The sequence below is a fragment of the Eubalaena glacialis genome, chromosome 9 (genome assembly GCF_028564815.1).
Source record: "Eubalaena glacialis isolate mEubGla1 chromosome 9, mEubGla1.1.hap2.+ XY, whole genome shotgun sequence".
NCBI lineage: Eukaryota > Metazoa > Chordata > Mammalia > Artiodactyla > Balaenidae > Eubalaena > Eubalaena glacialis.
Genome location: NC_083724.1, coordinates 112,413,594 through 112,436,365, shown reverse-complemented (window position 1 = coordinate 112,436,365; position 22,772 = coordinate 112,413,594). Strand labels below are relative to the sequence as shown.

Below are 22,772 nucleotides of genomic sequence, written 5' to 3'. Positions count from 1 at the left end.
AAGCTAGCAGCTTAGATTCCTATCCCTCCTTATTCTCTACCATCCCTTCCAAAGAGTTTTAAATTTGAGAAGACACTTCTAGGAGGCTTTAAATCGAATGCCTTGTCATTTTATTTATTTTATTTTATTTTATTTATCCCAAATTTTAGAAATGTACTCACTAAGCAGATGCACCTAATATTTTCTCTACTTTTCCAGTTATTTACTAAGTGAAATTTTTAATGTGCCTGAATTTTTTAACAGGGTTAGAATAAATATTGTTCATCTCAAAATACGAGGAATTCTCATCCTATGTGAATGTACTTGACTTTTGCAAAGACAAGGGAAAAGATTTTTTTTTACGTTTGTGGATTCTAGGACTGTCTTATTTCTGGGGTAGAGCTAAAGTCAACTGGAAAAAATTTTTTTGCATTTTTTTATTGAGATATTCATATAACATATATTCCTCATTTAGACCATTTTAAAGTGTACGATCCAGTGGCTTTTAGTATATTCATAGTGTTGTGCAACAATTACCACCATATCATTCCAGAACATTTCCATCATCCCAGAAAGAAACCCCATACTTCCCAATTCCCTTTTCTCTCCACCCACTGACAACCACTAATCTACTTTCCGTCTCTACAGATTTGTCTATTCTGGACATTTCCTGTAAATGGAATGATACAATACGTGGCCTTTTGTGTCTGGTTTCTTTCACTTAGCATAATGTTTTCAAGGTCCATCCATATTGTAGCATGTGTCAGTATTTCATTTCTTTTTATGGCTGAATAATATTCCATTGTAAGAATATACCACATTTTGTTTATCTGTACATCAGTTGATGGACATTTGGGTTGTTTCTACTTTCTGGCTTTTATAAATAATGCTGTTATGAACATTTATGTACAAGTTATTTTGTGAACATGTTTTTGATATCTTGAGTATATACCTAAGAGTAGAATTTCTGGGTCATATGGTAACTCCAGCTTTAACTTTTTGAGGAAATGCCAAGCTATTTTCCACAGTGGCTGCACCATTTTACATTCCCATCACTAATGTATGAAGGTCCCAATTTCTCCATATCTTTTCCACTACTTGTTATTTCCCGTTTAAAAAGAAAAAATCCTAGCCATCCTGTAAGTGTGAAGTGGTATCTCATTATGGCTTTGATTTGTCTTTCCCTAATGACTAATGATCTGAGCATCTTTTCATGTACTTTTTGGCCATTTGTGGATCTTCTCTGGAGAAATCTCTATTCAAATCTTTTGCCTATTTTCAAATTGGTTTACCTTTTTATTGTTGAGTTGTAAGAGTTCTTTTTATATTCGGAATACTAGGCTCTTATCAGATAAGTGATTTGCAAATATTTTTCTCATTCTATCACTGGCTTTTTTCACTTTCTTGACAGTATCCTTTGATTCACAAAAGAATTGACAATTTTTATACTGTACTCAGATTCTATGACAAGTATAGCTTTCCATGAAAGATCTTTTACATGGAGAAAGGCTTGACTATGTGCTGTAATGGTCAAGTGAAAAGCTTGGATCAAGTTCAAAATATGAAACAAAACCAGAGATGGTAGATAATCATGAGAGTGATCTAAAGGAATGGTAGCTTAGGAATTCCTAGAATATACATATATATCATTCAGAATGACAAATGTAATAATTTTAAACCATATGGACAAATAACTTCAATTCTCTACTTTTGTTATATGATCAAACGTAGATTTAATCTGAAGTGTTCTTTTTTGTTTTGTTTTGTTTTGTTTTTTTGTGGAGATTTGATCTGAGCAGGATAAAAATACAGAATATTTCTAACCAAATCATGAATCCAGCCAAACTCTCTCTCCTCTCTCACCCCTTCTCTTTCCACTATCCCCCAAACATTGGTGGAACCTAAATTCTTTTTCCAAAAATGATCAAATGAGAACAAAATCATTATATCAAACTTATTTTCCAATCTGAACCAAACCTCTCTTTCATTCAGTTCAAGATCTAAGTATCATGGGTATATAAAATATTTATCAAAACACAAGGGTTTTAACCCTTTTTCGGGGTGTGCTCAGACCCCTTTGAGAATTTGGTATAAGCTGTAGTTTTGTCCCAGTAAAAAGCTACATTTCAACAAAGTTTTGCTTAAAATTTCAGGGGTTCCGAGACCTCTTAAGAGATCTCCGAGAATTCCACGGACCCTTGATCTAAAGAAATGAAATTCATCTAACACCCAATGGGCATCCTCCATGTAATTTAACCCTTACGATGGGGACCTGTCCACTTAGGACTCATCCTGATGATCTTCCCATTCTCTTGGCTTTAAAGACCACCTGTTCCCGCATGACTCCCGGCTCCACAGCCTCAGACCTCCCCCTTCTCTGGAGCTGCAGACACCCAACTCTGCCTCCCTCCTGGGCATCTTCCCTTGGATGACTAGTGAGCGCATGCTCACAGCAGAACTCAGTGCTTCCTCCCTGATCCGTGCCTTCCTCCTAAGTATCTGTAAAATCCACCTCTCTCTCCTGAAAAACTGCAATAGGCCCTTGCCTCTCCTCCTTCCTTGTCTAATGCATCCTCAGCACGGCTGCCAAAGTGATCTTTTAAAACATGGCCCTCCTCTGCTTAAAGTAGCTTATAAATATCTCCTGTCCATGGACAAAAGCTCAGATTTTAAAAGGCATAGCTGAGAAGTAGCTTCATACCAGGCAGGGCTTCTGCCATGCGCCCCTCCTGATGCTCCCATACGTTCCCCCACCCACCAGGCACACCTCACTGATTTCTATTCCGTGGAATATTGCTTGGAACCTTCTCACATGTTCGCCCCTCTGCCTGGGAACCCTTCACTCCTCACCGATCTGTGACTTCTGCTCATGCTTCAAGCCTACGGCTGAGTGTCACCTCTTTAGTGAGGCATTTTCTGGCAGACCTATTGGCCAACATACTTCTCTACAGGCTTCTACTATGCCACTGATCACACTGTCTTCCAATTATTATTTGTCTAATAGCCTGTGTGCTGCTTGAGGATAATCTCTATGTTTTATTTTTGTATTTCTCCCCAATGCCAGTCACTCTGTGGAGCTCAAAAAATTGTTATTAAATGAATTTTTTTTTAATGAATTTATTTATTTATTTATTTATTTATTTATTTATTTTTGGTTGCGTGGGTCTTCGTTGCTGCGCGCGGGCTTTCTCTAGTTGCAGCGAGCAGGGGCTACTCTTCATTGCGGTGCGCGGGCTTCCCATTGCGGTGGCTTCTCTTGTTGCCGAGCATGGGCTCTAGGTGCGCGGCTTCGGTAGTTGTGGCTCGCATGCTCAGTAGTTGTGGCTTGCAGGCTTAGTTGCTCCGTGGCATGTGGGATCTTCCCGGACCAGGGCTCGAACCCATGTCCCCTGCATTGGCATGTGGACTCTTAACCACTGTGCCACCAGGGAAGCCCTATTAAATGAATTTTTAAGAGAAAGAAAGAAAAAAGATAGGAAGGAAGGAAGAAAGGGAGGGAGGGAGGGAGAAAGAGAGGAAGGAAAATAAGAAAAGGGCCCCCAAAGTATCTGAATCCATGGACCATTAAGGCAGAAAATCACTTCTGCCCTCCTTGAAATGGAACAGTTAGTTGAAACACGCAGATTAAAAGCTCGGTGAAGGAAAGGAAAAGAAATTTATGTCTAGTTTAAGCTGACAGGCCTGTTAAGACATAATGTACCCCATTCTTTATTTCTCTGCATCGTGGGTGGAGAGCAGGCAGTTGGAAAATCCAGAAGATAATCAAGCCACTTTCTTGGAAGAGTCAGGCATGTTGTCATTACCCACATTCAAGTCCTGAAACACAGTAGAAGTTGACAACAGTCAGGGCTTTTGTTGCCAGTTCCTTCTCATAGACAGGCTGGCTGGGTCTGCTCCAAGTCAGAGTGAAAACACAGATGCCCCCATTCATTGCTTCATTCACCCAGCAATACTACTGAGGAAATTCTGTGAGCCAGACACTCTCCTAGGTGCTGCAGATATATCAACAAGCAAACCAGAGAAAATCCCTCACCCTTGTGGGACTTACAGCCCAGTGGGGAGATAAGGAAAGTGAGACAAGTAAGTGATTTACGTAGCTTAGCTCTGCTTCTCTGAGGTCTTCCAGTGAACTGACTAAGCACAGGGGCCCTGGTGCCAGCTGTCCTTGTATTGCCTGCCGGGACTCAGCGGTGTGGTCAAGTTCAGATGGTATGGGAGCCCGGTGCTACCTGCCATTGTCATAATAGCAAGTGTGGATGCTCTTCCCAATAGCTTTCAGAGTTTTCCACAGCATCAGCTATAATAGGACACATGTCAGCAGGTCACGTACTTGAGACTGGGACGCTTAGAGGCCTTACCAATTCCCCCACCCCGCCCTGCCTCAAAAGGACTCTGTTTTAAACAGACCTGACCACTGTAGAAGACTGCAGTATTTCCCATCACATGGGCAGCAGCAACTGCTACATTACTCTTCCTGGAGGCGGTAGCAGGTGCCTTGAATCTGCAACCCTAGAACCATTTAAAATGAATTCCTTCATTCCAGCGTGTAGCTTTCTTGTTATTGGGATAAAGATTCTTCCTAGCATTTGCTGAACTTTTCTGAGTGACTCTTGGGTGTCTCAAGTTCACCCCTAAATGATTCCCTTTTTAGATGAGGTCCACCAAAGCAATCATTTTGTTATATAGCTATGTCAGGGAGAGAATGGAGATACAACAACAGTTCTTGCCATCCTTTGCTTCAAAAGATAAGAATTCAAGAGGTGTGGAGGGGTGCGTACATTCTTTCAGGTGAAAGAAAAGTCATTTCCAGGGTCAGGTTGGGAGAGACATCAGTGCTGAATTGATTCCTGTTTGATTATAGGGATCTGTGTACAACCCCAGGAGGGGCCTGCTAGAAGGGCCTTTTGAGGGGGTCCCGGGGGAGGTGAGGGAGGGGTTGGTGCTTTGCAAGGACACACCTAGCAGGTCTCGCAGACCTCTGAGAAAGAAAGCAGACATGCACGCTGGTGGGAAGGCACCAAGATCTCCTCCATCAGAATGGAGAAACGAAGTGAGGCGTGTGAGGATGGACTGACGTCATCAGGGTAGTTGGATAATGTGGGAGGCCTACAGCCTGTTACTGCAATGTGCTGGATGCAACCACTGCACAAAAACAACAGGGAAGTTCACGTGGATGGCAGGGCCCCTAGTCCACACAGCTGGGTGGCGGCCATTCATCTATTTGACTAAACGATGCGAGAGCAAAGGGCAGGGCTACTCATGCCTTGGAACAGGGCCAAGCTCCATCCAACAAACCCGTATGACTTCTTAAACCCCAGCTCTTATATAAAACGTTTTAATGGCATCACCATCTATTTTCCTTAAATTAAAAAAATGGTGAATATTTCTCTCACACCCGTGAAGAGGGAAACAAGAGTTTAAATTAACTACAAATGGTAAAAATTTAATACAGCTCCAGCTGCCTGCAGGTTTCTTCAGTTCAAGTCTCTCAGTTCAAGAGCCACCCCAGCTGCTCTGTGATGTCACCCACCGTGTGAAGGTTGCTGGGCTACTGAGCCACACATTTAAAGCACAGAATGAAAAGCACTTGACTTATGGCTTCTCTGATCAACAGGTGGGTCCATTATCTGGTGATAGCACAAACCAGCAAGTCCAAGTTAAGAAATAGTAATTATCTATTTGGAGTCAGAAAAAAACCTCTGAAGGTCTGAGGATCTTTTGCCCAGTCTAATGCTGTAAGCTTGGGAAAAGCTTTCTGTGGGTAACTTCAAGCTCTTGCCTGTTGGACAGTATACCCTTCTGCCCAGCCCCATCACCCCCTACTTTTGGTATCTCACATGGGGACAAGAATTAGGGTTTAAGAATTTTGACCAACTCACACAGGAACTGTGTTTTGAATTATTTGTGGGAGAAAAGGAGAGACACAAAAGCAGGTAGTTGCCTATATAACCCTTGGGAAAGGATATGTCAGATTTCAGTTAGGTGGAAACAAACCCTAAATGCTCCAACATTTTAAGAGACTCAAATTTGGGCACTAAAACCTACCCTTGAACATTTTCCAGGACCATCAGATGCAGAACTTCCTGGAAAGCAAAGTGTTCTTAGTTTCACAATAAGAGTGCATAGATTCTTAAGCTGCTTATGGGTCCTACGTGCTCCTGGGTTTTGATGCATGACAGGTGATTCACGAGGTCCCTAGGGACAGAGTTTGGTGAAAGAGAATGGCTCAGCCAAATCAAGAACGGCGTCGAATGTGTTAAGGCTCCCCTGTGAGCCTCAAAATGTTTGCTAGTAAAATACTGCCCTGGACCATAGCCATCCCTCTTGGCATACGTTTCAGATGGGACAAGCATTGCCATCAATGGAATAAAATGATGTAGGGTAGATGTAGCCTGGCCTTTGAGATGGAGAGAAATTTGGTTGTAAAGCAGGTTAATGACCTTTGGGCTTCCTGATGACCTAAAATGCAGGATAAAAAAATTGCCACTTGATTTCTGTACATATTCAACTAGTTTTTTAAAAACAAGCTCTAAAAGGTGTCCATCCTAAACCAAACTTGCCAAAATATGCCAGCAGACATGCCCTTTGGCATACTGCGCCACTTACGCCAGTTAGAATTTTTTTTTTTATTGCCAGAATAATCGTTTTGGTACCCTTGAGTTGTATAATAAACGTTTTTCAACTCTTCAAGGCCCTATCTCAAATCTCATTTCCTTGATGAAACTGTTACTGCCTTCAGTTCGGGTTAATTTTCTTACCTTTGGACTCCTAGAGGATACAGTGGCCACATAATTCAGCCCTCAATTATGTATTACCACGTAGTAATATCTCCTGATTATGTGTAGTGTTTGTTCTGCTTTATCAGTTGCACGGTAAACGCCTTGAGGTAGTGACAGTGTTTTCTGGAGGCTTCCATTGCATGTGGCACGGTGCCCGGAAGATCACAAAATACCTCTGACTCACTGAAACACAGCGCTGTCTGGTGACTTATGAACGTATCTTCTCGGGACTTATGTCATTAATGCCACAGCCCCCTCCCTTGCTGTGAGCAACTCCAGAACGCCCCACATCTGTCTCAGCAGCAATCAGCTTTGCGTTCTCTCGTTTGCTACTTGATACCCAACTGAACAGAAAATGTAACCTTGGGGAATATGAAACACCAGCGATCGCTAAGAATGCTGGGAATTCCTTAAAAAAAAAAAAAGGATGACAAAAACCATACTTACGGGGTAGGTAGGTGTTTAAAGGTAATTTTGGAGACTCTGAAGTCTAGTAACAAAGAAAAATGCGGGCTTTAAATCTGGCTTGAAAATGTAATGTGTGCCAAGAATAAAGAGGTAGGGAGAAACAATTTGCAGTAGCCAATTTGTTTGTTCTTTGCCTGGGTTGAATTACGGAGGCTTAGACAAATTGTTTCATCAGATTCCCCTTGTCGAATGTGAGAACTCGCCAGTGTTTAAAAACATCAGTGGAGTATTTCTTCTCACGATATGGACTCCAAACCTGATTGCCCATCACAACCAGAAGTCTGTCTTGATTTCCTCTGTCCCTTTAGTGGTCTCTGTGTTTCTTTCCTCCTTCCACAGGTGGAAAATAAAATCCCACATAATAGTTATGCTTTGGGAAAGCTGAAATAACATATATAGCAACTGAACAGTTATAAGGGAAAAGCACATCATGAATTTAATTCCATTTCCAGATGTAAAATGTCATAAAGAATTTTTTTCCGTACTTGGCAAAATAACAGGGATTTTCGAGGCCATTTTATTTAGCTTGGTGTACGTATGTTTGTAAGTAGGTATCAGAGTTTTCCACGTCGAGTGGGCTATAAATGCTACCTATTGTAACTTTACTGAGATTAAACTACCAAACGTCCCATCTTCAGTTAGAAGGTACATGATCCTCATTGAAATGGAGGGGAAATGTGTCTGACTAATGGTAGAATTGGGTGTGTTTTCAAAGCAACAACTCTGATCCATACAGGGAGGTTTCCAACCAATGTGATTATTCTCTAGCAAGTACAGACACTGGGATTCTTGCCTGTTTCAAAGAGCAGATCATTTAGTCATTCCACACCTTTTTCATTTTGACTTCTCTTTTTCTTTTACCCTCCTGTATGAGACTTAGGGTCTTTGTAGGAACACCTGGGTATGAGCTGAGAAAGCCTAGCTGGGAGTAGTATCCAAGCTGGTCATTCCTCTGATTCAACTAAGTCATACAGTTAGAGCTTTGAGAAGGATAGATTTTTTTTTTTTTTTTAAGTGTGATGTTCCAAAGAGCCATAGACATTTTGGAGTGAGGCGTAAAAATAACCCAATGGTGGGAATAAATCAGGGTGGTAGAAGTCCTCCTGCCACATGCTGTCATTCTGATGCCAAAGAAACAGCTTCTCTATTGGAAAATTAGCTGTACAGGCAGATTAACGGATGTGTCCACCTAAAGGGTAACTCCCACTGTGGCCTTTTATAGGCAGGAAAGAGCGCTTTACAACTCAGCTCCTGCTTTGTATAAATTATTAGAGTGGGGGACATGGGAGTGCTTTTGGGTAATGAGAAGGAAAATATAATTTGAGAAAGCCAATCCGTTTTCTTGAGTACTTTGAGTGGACTGCTCGCACGGTTGTAGCTTTTGTTCTTAAAACTTTCTTGTATTTTTCAAGGGGAGATACAAACTTTTTATTCGCGTTTCTACTTCTGTATAATCAGCTAAAACTGCCGTTTAACTGAATGATTCAAAATGGAACCTACACTGTCACGCACCAATTGGTCTGCGTTTATTGATCTGGCCTCACCAAAAATTAGAGATCGCGCTAAACAAAATGAGGAATGGCAAAACGTGAAAAACTACTTTCGCTTAAAAAAATGCAAGCAATTTCAGTAGATCCTTACTTCTCTTTCTTGACACCTTGAATGAAAGCTACTGTGTCATAAATGATATTTGCGTGAATATAATTGGTTGTTGCTTTTGTGTTGAGTTGAAGCGTACCAGTTGAGGAGAGCGCTAGTCTACAATGGCTTAGCTTTCAGATCTGCAGACGCTCCTACTGGAGCTTTGAGCTGAAATACAGATACACCAACTTTGAGGAACAAATGAAAGCTGTCACCAGTGTCAACAGCAAAAGCTGGGGGTCCATCCCACACAAATTATGGACATCTGTATTCCTAATTGGCATCCTTTCGGGCTGTGCCAGCAGAATGGCAGTGCCAAGAGAGTCTGACAGCTGTATAAAAGACTAGGTATCAGGTTTAGGTGATAGGAGACACTGATGAGACAGAGAAGTCCTTTTGCATGGAATACTCTCCATATGTTTATTATAACACTCGAGATTTTTAGTTTCAGGTACCTCAAACTAAAATACTGATGGTATTTTGTCAATACTAAATTCGCTACTTCTAAAACAGATCAGTTTATGATCTTAGGAGAGCAAGCGGTATTGATGAATCTGTGATCAGAAGATCGTTGGCAAAGATGCCTACAAATAGTTAACAAGGTAATGGTAAGAAATGTTGACCTTGATTTGTTTAGCTAAGATGTAAAGATTTTTGAAGGTCAAAGGTGTCCTTGTGTAGTGTTTTGGAGTCTAACTGTGTCTGACCCTCTAACATTAAGCTGCTGTGGCCTGCAGTTTTGAAGAGTGAAGCAAACCAGGGGGAAAGAGAGAAGGGGGAGAGAACAGGAAATGGAGTGAGGTGTTTCAGGAAGTTGTCAGGGGTTGACTGATTGATTCCAGATGGAAAAGGTCAGCCTTCGTGACCCAGGAAATACTCACTGGGGGAAAGAAGTTGGCTTGCGGAAGGGGAAGGCCTGGGAGGGAGACGATGCTGGAATGCACAATCCACTTCCTTCAGTCTTCAAACATTCAGAAACTTTAACTTCTCCGAATAGAATAATATCAGTGTTGTCATCGTTCATCAGAAAACAGTGAAGGAAGTTAAATTCGAAGCTTTGAATGTACCAAATGTATCTTCACCTCCATCATGTAGTTCACTCTTCCAGAAGGAGAGTGAGTGTATGGAAAAGTCAATATTTGTGTGTGTCTCCATGTATAAGAAAAACAACCATTCCTAAAAAAAAGAACCACCCCCAAACATGTCTGGTTTCACGTGGTGGAGTTTGTGTATCAAACCCTTTACATTTTGTAAATTCAGTTAAATTGGCAGGCTCTCTTAGATCCCTCAAAGTCTAAGATATTTGGAATATTAAAAACGGGAACTTGCCTCATATCTATATATATACAGGCACACGCACATACATTTGGACATAATTTAAAATCTTGTAATAAATTTTGCAGACACTGAAATAATTCAGGTTAATTCCCTTGCTGTCATGAGAGGCCAGCGCTAGCCAGCAAGAGATTAAAATTTATTTCCATTGTTAATAGAAAATAATGAAGTGCATCTGAACCATCAGGGTATGTCATTCGGGAAATGTTCTCTTTGGAACCAAGTCTCACTCCACCCAAATGGACAATGATGAAATCAGCTGGCTCAAGAAAGCCCCATATTTTGTGGCAGGAATGCACGAGGAGCGTTCAAGTACAGTGTAACAGGGAGCTTGTGGAATGAATTAACGTGGTCTCGGAGAGAATGCTCTTCACATCCACCATAATCTTCACACAGGTTGAGGTTCCCCTCCTTGTGCCTAGCACAGCTCATTAGTAGTTAAAGCCTGAAGCACCCTCTCGTTTTTGGTTTTTTCCAGGGATGACAGCTATGTCTTTTTTTTTATTTTTTAACTTGTGCGTTGAAGGATGGGAACAGTGTTCCTGATCAAGGGAACAGCAAGTATTAAGCTGAGGAGTGGATGTGGTATTTTATGCATATAAACTAAGACGTACTCTTTCTTTGGTCTTACCTGAATAATGTGGTGAAATCAGCATCCTTTCAGTTACAAAGCCAAAGACTAAGAGTGATTTTGGAGCCTACCTTCTTTGCCACCCCTGCATCTTAACAGCTATGTCTTTGAAAATCCATTCACGCACACAATTTATAAAAGTGATCCGATTCCTCTTTTTTTTACTCTGCTTTGTCCTATTATTTTCTGCGAGTAAGCAGAAACAGAGGTGATCGCTTTCAGCCTTCGTGTTCATCTTAACCCCAGGACCAGGAGACTCAGCCCCTCTCTCCCTTTGAGTATGATTCCATCCTGCGCTCTGCTGAGAGGTCCTGATAAGAGCTTGTGCCTCGTGCCCTTGCAGGGAGTGATGGATGTCTCTGTCTTATGGTTGCCACCGCACGATAGGAACTTTCTGGAAAGCCTTTCCCCAGACTCTTACCATGTTAACATGGACACAATTGAAAACAGACCTGGAGCTAGACAGGGTGCATCCCTGAATTGTGAGCAATTACACTGATACGATTTTCTGAATGACAACGGAGTTTCCTTTAAGTTCATTCTGGTGTCACAGCGAGGCAGGGACACCGAATCGGTAGTGCCTTCACAAGTGAGGAGCTGAAGTGTGGGAGAGACACTAGCCAACCAGGAACACATTGTTCTGTGGTCTTAGAATCTCCAGGGCCTGACATAATAATACCCAATACATACCAGGAGCTCAGTGAATGCTTTTGAGTTGATAACTACAGCTATCTATGTCCATGTAAATATTCCTGTATGCCACTGTTATGCCATGGCACCAGGCTAGGTGAAATACTTTGTGGACTCATGATTTTAAGGGTTCTCCAAACCCTTATTATATTACAGTATATATAAAAATTTTTTTTAGAGATACCATCTGAAATCCTATTTAAGGTTAAAAAAATTCAGGAGAGTGTTGCCTTGGCAAGGGGTAGAGGGTAGGGTGGATTGAAAAGGGGCACCAGATAACTTTCTGGGGAGATAGAAATGTTCTATGTTGTGATATGGTGTGGATTACCTAGTTGTATCCATTTGTCAAAATTGTGCAGCATCCGCTGAGCTGGGGGATTCTGCTCTTGGAGTCACCCAGGCTGTGATGGAGGGACCCTGCCCACCCTGGCGCTGGGCCGCGGAGGCCGCACGGCAGCCGGGAGGAGGGCTGGACGCCTTTGTGGATGGTGGGCGGGCGGCCTCGGGATGCCCTGGCTTTTACGGAAAACTGGGTTTGGATACCTGGGGCTGAGGATGCAGTGAAGTTCCACAGTGGAGTTCTTTGACAGGCACATTCCTTTTGCATAAAATAAAGTCTTTAACCTGAAAAAAAAAAAAAATTGTGCAGCTAAGATTTGTACATTTCAATGCATGTAAATTTCACTTTAAAAAAAGGGGGTTCATTATATTTATTTTGTTTGCTTGAAATAATTCATAGTAAAAAAACTTTAAGTGCTGTCGAGTGAATCTTCTTTCATGTTAAGAGGTAAGGCAGGGTCAAGGTTTGTCCCCACTTCGTTTAATAAGTAAGGAAGGGATGGCAGAAAAATTCCAAGTAGAATATCAGTGAATTTAATTTGGGAGTGGACAGGAAGAGCCATTTTTAAACACAGCTCTTCATTTCGTATCTATTCAATGCCTTTCCTCAGGTCTATACATATACATGAATATGTATGTAACAAGTTCCTTTCTCAAAAAAAAAAATGCCATGTGTAACTAACAAGTAGACTGGTATCTAGGATGACTCACCTTCCTGGGTCAGTAAGTAGGTGGTGGATATGCCCAAGTCAATGCATTTCTGCTGTGCTTTCCCACTGTCCCTTGGCTGATCGCCACCTCTTTGAACTTCTCCTGCACCCTGATCTGCAGCACACACATAGAACTCAATCTGACCTCATTCTGCGTGCTACTTGTTTTGCTTGTTTGCCATGTTTCTCCAACCTGAAAGTAAGCTCTTTGAGGGTAGGGACTATGCCTTGTAACTTTTGTGGTTACCTAGCCCCTGAGTCCCCCTTGCTGGAGCCTCCCCTCCAGAGCTTAGACTATGGGAGGGGCTCAATGAGTAATATCCTCTGTCCTATCGACTGGCCAAACAAGGCCAGGGCGAGGCAACTAGGATGGGAACTCATCTATAAATGCTTTACATTTATTTTCTCATTTTATCCTTATTTTATCTCATTCAGTCCTCAAGATAGGCATTGTTGTGTATGTTTTACAGATAAGAAAAGTGGACATCCGAAAAGGTTAAGTATAATTCTTCAAAGGTTCTAAGTTAGGAAGTAGCAGGCATGGGATTTGAGTTCCGTTTTGTTGGACTTTAAATCATGCCCTTCCACTACTCCACACCCATCTCTTCCCTTTCGTCTGGTTAGATGCTAAATGTCCTACATTTTCAACACTGAATTCCGAAACCTTACCTTCTCACCCAAGGTCTGAGCATCTCCGCCGCTGCTCTCCAGCATGGGGGACACCAGGTACAATTCATCAGGCAGCATGTCCATACCCCAGCGTTACTTTGGCACACGTCAGATGTTCAAGAACCCATTCCCGAGAAATGAGAAATGACCTCCCATCTGGTGTTTCCGTCTTAGCTTCCTGATCACACACAATCTGCTCCCTGTTGTGACTGCAGCCCGAAGGGTCACCTGGGAATGATCGTCCAAGTCCTTTGATAGAGATGAGTTTCCTAGAACCAGCCAGTCAGATTGCCAGCTTCCACACTTCATCACCTGGGCATAGCTGGAGCACAAATACGTGACAGCACATGGGCGAAAGGCGGCCTCTTTTTCCATGACGCTCTGCTATTGTTACAGGAGGAGGCTAACCCGTCGAGATGCCAGGAGCATGGCTCATCCCAAAGTTCTGGTCCGTCTCTTGTTAGCCATATGGAAGTCTGGCAAAAGAGTTTTGCAACTTTTACGACTTTCTGGGAAACTAACTCAACCCCTCCCCCCCCCTTATCCTTGAAATCTGCAGGTTGTGTTGTCAACAACGGTGAACGTGGATGGACACGTGCTGGCTGTTTCCGACAACATGTTTGTTCACAACAACTCGAAGCACGGGCGGAGAGCGAGAAGGCTGGACCCGTCGGAAGGTAGGGCTCTCTGCTGTCCAGGCTGAGCCTGGCAGACAAATGATGTTCTCCACAAATTTCCTTGTTTGAATTTCAAACTGATGTCTCTGAGTAGGAGTGGAGAAAGTACACAAGGCCATGTGGATTTAAAAATGAAGCTGTAAACAGTGACTTCTGCCTGCTTTCATGTAAGCCCCACACATCTCCCAGCCAATGTTCAGGCCCCCGTGCCTCACCAGCTCTTTCATTCAGTTCTGTGGGGTTTTTTTTTTTTTTTCTTTTCTTGCTAGAGGGGCATTTCAGGCAAATGTAGGCCTATGACATCTTAGTTAAACAGGAACATTACCGTGCCAGACATGTATGAATAAGTGTCAGATGTGCCCTTAAACAGATTGTGGGCAAAACAAAACAATGTGCAGAATGAAACTGACACTAATTGATTTTTGTTTGCTTGGACAAGAAGAAATCATGGTCTGCTCTGGGTAGTTTTCCAAGTGCGTTAAAGTAATTAGAAATACTGGTAACTGTTAAACTTCAAGTTGTCCAAAAAAATAAAGTATATCAAGGAAGATAACTGACAAACCTAAGTAAATCCCATCTACATTCTTTTTTCCCCACTCCTCAACTCATTAGTGTACAACTCAACTCTTGTAATATAGAATGAATGGCTAAATGGGGCTCCTATTTTAGTGTGATGTCTTGCTGTATACTGCCCACCAGACCCCACCCCATCTTGGCCCTTAAAATGTGTCTTGTATCATTTCAAACAGGAATTAATGAACTGAAAGAAAATGATTGAATCAGTAAAGAATTTGGAGTGGTGTTAATTCTCCCACAGTGGGCACTGAAAGGGGAGAAGAAAATCCCAGGGTTCAGAACTAGGAACCCATCCAGTTTCTTTTGACTGATTGGATGTGATTGACTGGCTGTTCAAAGGGGGCTCATGTTTTTGGAGTCCTGCCAAAGTTCTCCTCCACCTTTGACCCTGTCAACTTTGGAAATGGAGTGATGGATTGACTTTAGTTATGGCCTGAAAACCATATTGGGTTCCTGTTGGGATGTAAAGTCCAGAGGCCTTGAACATATGGAAGAAGGAGGGAAAATCCTTCCTACAAAGTTAGGAAAGTGATTAGAAATTGTCTCTTGATAGAGCTGAAAAAACCCTTCAACTATGATAGATTTTGCTTTCTCCTTCTCTCTCTAGCACATTAACAGACCCTGTAGATCTTAACATCTTGGGACAGAGAAGGTGGGGAGAGAAAAGGGATTTACACATTTGTAGTGTGAACAACTTATAAAAATATGGGGAAAAACAACAGAGTTTTAAAAGCACCTTTTGCACAATTAGCCATTTTCATATCTAGTGGTCAACTCATTAGGCTTTGATGATCTGGTGAAAACCAACAACCAATTAGGGAATGATGGCAAGTCAGCAAAGCTCCACTTGAACTTCTTAGATGACCAAGAGCTTTCAAGAGCAGCCAGCCCCCAAACTCCAAGCTTCAACCACCAAAGGGCACACCTGACTTTTTCTTTCCTATCTTCTTAGCTACTCCATGCATCAAAGCCATTAGCCCGAGTGAAGGCTGGACCACCGGAGGAGCCATGGTCATCATCATTGGGGACAACTTCTTTGATGGCCTCCAAGTGGTGTTTGGGACTATGCTTGTATGGAGCGAGGTAGGCAAAGGCAACTCGCTTCCCTGATTTTCTTTGCCCCAAAGATTGTTTTGATCTGGGGAAACTAGTAATTCTGCAATGTCAGCAGCATGAACACACACTATTGCGTACCTATTATAAGTGGGGCACCAGGATTGAAAGACATGTAAGCCACAATTTACTGCAGGCATGGATCCCTTAAAAAGATAAATATTCACTGCAGCACTGTTTATAATTGTGAAAAATTAGAAACTGGCTAGATATTGGACAATAGGAGAATGGTTCAATGATGAAGTGTCATCATTTATTTAAAAATTTTATTTGAAATATTTTTAATGACACAGGAAAAGGGAACACATGCTATAATGCTAAGTGAAAAAAAAAAAAAACAGGACAACAGTATCTATGGATGTAAAATCTAATTATATAACACACAACCATAGAAAAGTACTGGAAACACGCCAAAGATTAGTAACGGTTGTCTCTGGGTTATGCAATGTTAACATTTTTCTCTTTATTTTTCTGTAATTTCCGATTTTTCTACTGTGATAATGAGAAAAACAGCAAAACAAGTTACAAAAAGATATGTAACAGTGCTACGTTTGTAATGGAAATTGCCAAATCAATTTGTGAGGTCATGGCAGTGTAGGAGTGAGGGAAGGGAATGATTGCAGGGATGGGGGTTGGGTGGGCACGGGAGGTGAGAGGGACTTGAGCTGGGCTGATAGGAAGGGAAGCGTAGACAGGGTGGGTTGAAAGGAAATTCCAGGGTGAGAGAGAGAAACACATGAGACGCAGGGACAGGGCATTCAAACCATCTGGGGTGTCATGAGTGCACCAGTTTGCCCTGTGGGGGAGGGGGCAGCAGCAGGAGATGCTCCTGTGCTCAGTATCTGCACGATAACTTGTATAACAGGTATTTTATTCCTCAGCTAATAACTCCTCATGCCATCAGAGTGCAGACTCCTCCTCGGCACATTCCTGGAGTAGTAGAAGTGACATTATCTTATAAATCCAAACAGTTCTGCAAAGGAGCTCCAGGAAGGTTCATTTACACAGGTGGGTGAGAAAATGATTCCAAGGGAGACTGGCTCCTGGTTCACCTTTGCTCTGGTTCCTACTCTTTACGCTTTATAATCATTCTGACTCTTCTAGGTCTTTCTACTGGTGTGGGAAGGGTGGAATGGGCGATAGGCATTGAACGGGGACATGTGAACCTGATTCTAAATTTGTATTTTATGTAAGCAATTTCTGCAGTCTGGGAGACGGTCATGGCACCTCATTTCAGGAGTCCATCCTTATGAATTTAATTCAGCTGGAACCATGCTAGAATAGATTTTTCTCCAAGCAAATCATATAAAAAAATTCAACAAAGTTGCTGGCTATAACTCAATTTTCTTGAAAAGGATTCAAGAAAGTTGCCTAATGGTGCTGCAGAGTGATTCAAATTATTTTACAATTTTATGAAAGTAGAAATGATCTAATCGGTTCAGTATTTGTTGAATGCCTACATTGTATCTACTACTTTTTCCCAGGTTAAAGGGACAACGACATAGAAGACATGGTCCCTATTTGGAAATTTAGAAACTATTGGAAGAGGCAATGGTATATTGCACAGAACAGCAGGAGAATTAGAGTGTTCAAAATGTTTAGTATTTCCAGTGAATGGAATACGAGTTTCAGGAAGAGTGACTTTAATGTGGGCTACAGTAGTGGGAGGAGGCTTCAAGGAGGAGATGAAATTGAAGACCATTTTTAAGGATGGGGAGTATTTGGATCGGTAAAGAGAAAAAGGAAGAGAGTTTCCACTATGGGACTCTTATGTGCAAAGGTGCAAAGGGTGACGTGTGCTTGTATCTGGAGGAGAGAAGCCTGGTTCAACAGCTGTGGGGATCCATTTAGGTAGAACTTATGCCAGAACTTAGCTGAGATGAGCTAGGCATGGCAGGGAAGGAAACCATAAAACAGCTCAAAAGTTCTGCATGGTGCCTAAAACAGGGTCACGTGACATTAAACAAGGTCACATGACGAAAAGCCTGGGGAATAGACGTAAAAAAAAGCCTGCAGGAGTGATGTAAAGCAGGGTCACATGAAGTAAAGCCTGGGGAACTGATGTAAAGTTCATGTTCATAGAGACAGAAAGTCGAATGGTGGTTACCAGGGCTGGGGGGCTGGGGGCAATTGTTGTTTAATGGGTACAGAGCTTTAGTTCTGCAAGATGCCGAAGTTCTGGAGGTTGGCTGCACAACAAAGTGAATGTACTTAACACTACTGAACTGCACATTTAGAAGTGGGTTAAAAGGGTAAATTTTGTTATGTGTATTTTACCGCAGTTTTAAAAAATGAAAAAAAGGCCTTGTATGGGAGCTAGGACTTAATTTGGCAAGATCTAAGATGACATTGAAGGTTCCTATGTGAGGGAGAGTAACTCAAAGCTGTTATCTTAGGAAAAACGAATGCTGTTGATATATAAAGACTGAGTTAGTCAGGGGAACAGCTGAGGGCAGGGAGATCAACTAGAATATTGTTACTTTGAAGAGAAGATAAGGGGAAAGAAAGAAATATAGAAATCAAGAAACTATATCAGACATATTATGAATTTCTAATAATATTATTTTATAGTGTATTCTTTCTCGTTTGGACTTAACCTCCTGTTCGTGTTTACGCGTAAAAGTCGGGTTAGATATCAATTAGGAGTAGGTGGAAGAGGGTGATTTTTAGGTATATATTTAACATTTTGCCTTTGAGGTTTTCTCTCTGCGATAGGCACATCTTGGTTGGGTTACCTTTTTTTGTGGATCTATGGAAGACTCTATTGCAGTTGCAATAAAATATTTACTATTCTAGCTCCAAAGGGACATAGTTTTTGAGTCATTTAAATGAGCATTTATTACATGCCTACCATGGGCTGGCACAGCTCTGGGCTCTGGGATATAGAAGTGGGCAAGATAAAGCCCCCCATCTTAATAAAGCTTGCATTCTAGAGGGGGAGACAGACAACAAGAACATATATGATATAATTTCAGATAGTGACAAGGACGGGATAGAGAATGAGGGAGGGTCTCTCTGAGGAAGGGGCATTCAGCAGAGACATGTATCGCAGGTGTGGAAATCTGTCTGCCTCCGTCCTTATCTTTTTGACCTCCTGTCTTCTCCATTCACATTTCCTCTGTCCCTGGACCTCCTCGGGGCTGTGTTTTCTGTTTGGTTCACCAGTGTTAGCTAGAATAGCACCTGGCAGTCAGTGCATTGGGGGCAAGTGTCTCAGGTAGAGAACAGCTGACAGCCTCAGAGGTGGGGATAAGCCTGATTTAAAAAAAAAAAAAAAAAAGGAGCCCACATAACAGTAAAAATAATAGATGTTATGTTACATGTAAATCTAAAAATTTTAGAGATAATGAGACATCGAAGAGCATCTGGTCAAACTCCCTCTGTTGCAGGTGAGAAAACTGAGACCCAGGGAGAAATGACTTGCCCGTTGAATTCAATGTGGAGTCAGAACAAGGACTCAGGGCTCTGGCCATCCTGTCTGGTGACTTCTGTTTAGCAATGCAGTGTCGGCAAATAGTTCTGTTTTCCTGATGTGCTGAGACATCGTTGACTTATTCCTGAAGCAAATATCAGTTGAACGTGCCCATTCTTCTCGGCCCTGTGCTCTGTGCTGGGGCCACTGCAGACCAGTCAGACCAGGGGGAACCTTCCTTCCTCAACATTATGATATAGTGAAATAAACGTGAACTGCTCATGCTCTGGGGTCAGACTGGCCGGACGCACAGCTTGGCTGGCCTCTACATAGTTTTAAATCTTGCAGGAGTGACTTAACCTCTTAGTTTCCCCATCTAGAAAATGGGCTACCTACCTTCCAGACCTGTGATGAGGACTAACTAATACAGTGCATGGCAACAGTGGTGCGCCGGTAAAGGTTTAACAGCCAGCTCTCCAGGGAATAGGGGTGGGGCAGCAGTGGTTTGTAGCATTTGCTGATTTCCATGGTGCAGGTACTCTCACCATGGCTGATTTCAAGCTACCAGTACGACATCAGCTAGCTCACAGCATTCCTGAAAATTTAACAACCTGCTCTCATGAGCTGGTACACACCAGGTCTAGAGCACCTCTGCATGTAAAGCATTTGAAATAGAGAACAACTGTATCTTATTATTCAAAAGGTGTATATTATTAATACTATTATTGCTATTACTGTTATCATCACGGAGGCTGACTTGAACAAGGAATTACAAATGTGACGAGTCGTATAGGATGCTGGGGATATATGTCAGAGGAATCTTAAAACGATAGGGAAGGTTAAGGACAGTTCAAACACATGAAACAGTATGTGCAAAGGCCCTGTGGTAGGAAAGAACATGGGATATATTTGATGGCAACTATGAACAGGGAAGAAAGAGTGTTAAAGAGAGGTTGGGTTCAAGCTGGAAGAGAGGGTTGAATCTGCTTGTGTGGCTCTATCCCAAGTGCCATGGGGAGCTGTTGGAATAGTTAAAGCTGGGAGTGCCATGATCAGATTTGCCTTTTAAAAGAGCATTCTGGCTGCAGCAGTGAGAATGGCTTGGAAGCTAGGGAGGTCAGTTGGAGGCCAGTGTGGTGGCCCCGGCCAGAAACGATGGCAGCTTGGGCTAGAGTGCTGGTGGTGGGGACAGGCAGAAGTGGATGAAATTTAGGAGGTAACATTGACGGGATTTGATGATTGATTGGATGGGGTGAAGGTTGGGGAAGGAAGGGGAGGGGACGGCTCTCGGGTTTCAGGTTTGAAAAATTGGGTGGGTATAGCTTAGAAAAGTGATTTTTAAAAAGGTATAAAGTGCTAAGGGAGTTCAGAGGAAGGACAAAATACTTCCAGCTGGCGGAGAGGTGGGAAGATTTAATATCGTAAAGATGTCGATTAATGAATAAATTTAACACAATGCCAATCAAAGTACCAACAAAATGTTTGGGGAAACTTTACAAAAGTTCACCTGTAAAAGTAAAGGTGCTAAAATAGGACCCCGCATTTTGAAAAATGAGAGGGCCTTGCCCTACCAGACTTTAAAACCTATTTTAAGTTTCAATAATTAGAAGAATATGGGGTTTTGCAGGAACATATAGAAATGTCATGCAACAGAAGAGAACACTTAAAAATAGTTTTTGTACACACGAATAGTATAAATACAGAAGTATTTGTATGGGTGAGGAGACATCTCAAGTCAATGTGGAAAATATGGAATGTTTAACAAACGGTGTTGGGCCAACTAGTTAAGCATTAAAAAAAAAAGGTTAGATATCTAATTTCATATCATAAACTGAAACATATTTGAATTAAATATTTTTAATTTAGAATGTAGGCATTTCAAAAAATTATTATAATTGAGCCTTGCTAATCTTGATCCCAAAGACAGAAACCACCAAGCATAAATATGTGATTACATAAAAAGAAAATTTTTGCATGTCTAAGTTTCCCTGATTAAATCAAAAGGAAAAGGACAAACTGGGAATGTATTTGTTACATATGACATATTATCTTACATATAAAAATATTCATTCATTTGTTCAGCAAACTTCATTTTATGCCTACTCTTTGTCAGCCATTGTGGATAACCAGGTGAACATTAGATATCTTATAAATTAAGCAGAAAAACCCCCCCCAAATTAAAAGCTAGCAAGATACTGGGGGGGAAGGGAGGGTGGGATGAACTGGGAGATTGGGATTGACATATATACACTACTATGTATAAAATAGGTAACTAATGAGAACCTACCGTATAGCACAGGGAACACTTCTCAGTGCTCTGTGGTGACCTAAATGGGAAGGAAATCCAAAAAAGAGGGGATCTATATGTATACGTATAGCTGATTCACTTTGCTGTACAGCAGAAACTAACAAAACGTTGTGAAGCAACTATACGCCAATAAAGATTAATTTAAAAAAGCTAGCAAGGAACATCAGGAGTTAATTCAAGAAGGAATATAATCAAGCAATAAACATGTTTTTCAAAATCCCAACCACATTAATAATCAAATAAAAGCAAATTAAGGCAACTACAGGATAACTTTTTTTTTTTTCCTATCAAGTTGGCAAAGATTTTTTTTAAACAAACGAAAATGCCTAGGATGGCAAAATTAGAAGAAAGTGGGGACTTTCTAACATCCTACTATAGGAAGGTAGATGGCTCCAGCAGAGTACCCTAATGGTACTAGCCTTAAAAAAGTGTATGTACCCTTTAACCCAACAATTCTACTTTTAGGAATGTATACTTGGGAAATAATTGAGTTTGCCTGAAGGTTGTTCATTGGAGCACTGTTTATAATCGTGAAAAATTAAAAGCATTCTTAGTGTCCATTAGGGAACTCATTAAATAAATAATAAAACATCCTTACACTGAAACACATTTTAGATATTAAAAGTAATGCTGTGGATGGATATTTAATTACATGAAAGATGTTGGTGATTTTTTTTAAAAAAAAGCTTAAAAACTGTATGTACAGTATGGTCCAATTATATATATATATATATATATATATATATATATATATATATATATATATATATGAAAAAGAGTAGTTGCATTAAATAAACCCAAGGTATGAGAGCTTGCATACCAAGGTGTTAACAATGGTGGCTTCTGGATGTTGATATTATTATTTAATTATTTTCATTTTCTTTACTTACATTTATTATTTTCTAACAAAATGAAGTAATTTTAAACTAAAAATTAAATGAAGAAAATATATAAGAAATTAGCATCACACGTTTAAATACTGAAATAGCACACATCGGCAATCTTGATTCTTTAGGTACAAAGAACGTATTTCCAGATGAACCAGTGAAACTTCATCCTTCTCACCTTTGAGAAGGAAGGACCTTGGGAGGCAGTTAGGGGTGAGAAGAGTAGGGATGCAGGAGTATACGCTTTCGCAGTCAGAGAAGAAAACAGAAATACAAACACAGTCCAGGATAGCTCAGGAGCCTGGTCACTCTCCCTAGAAACTTCCACTTTGAGGTTCCTGGGCCAAATGCGACTCGGGTTGGTGGAGACAAGCGGCTGATGTTATCCAAAGAGGGGACCAGACACCACAGGAAATGGATGGGTGGTCTCTTTTCTGGTCCCCCCAGCTAGCAGCCACTAACATGTAAAGCTAATTTACAACCCATTGGGAATCTTAGACCAACAGCTGGAAAGGCAGTGGCTTCCCCCGCTGACTGAAGATGGGGCTGGGGCCTCCT

General features: G+C 41.4%; 1 protein-coding gene across 7 annotated transcripts in view; it reads left to right on the top strand.

Moving 5' to 3' along the window:
- The window catches only part of EBF2 (EBF transcription factor 2), a 189,421-nt gene that overhangs the window by 136,201 nt on the left and 30,448 nt on the right, over window positions 1–22,772 (top strand). For 4 of the 7 annotated variants that reach the window (XM_061199427.1, XM_061199431.1, XM_061199428.1 and 1 more), the window contains 3 exons: window positions 13,801–13,918; window positions 15,447–15,577; window positions 16,489–16,615. In XM_061199427.1, the coding sequence (XP_061055410.1) occupies window positions 13,801–13,918; window positions 15,447–15,577; window positions 16,489–16,615 (376 nt within the window). Of the gene's footprint in view, window positions 1–13,800; window positions 13,924–15,412; window positions 15,578–16,488; window positions 16,616–22,772 lie in introns of all 7 variants that reach the window. The other 3 variants (XM_061199430.1, XM_061199425.1, XM_061199424.1) reach the window with 2 other exon arrangements.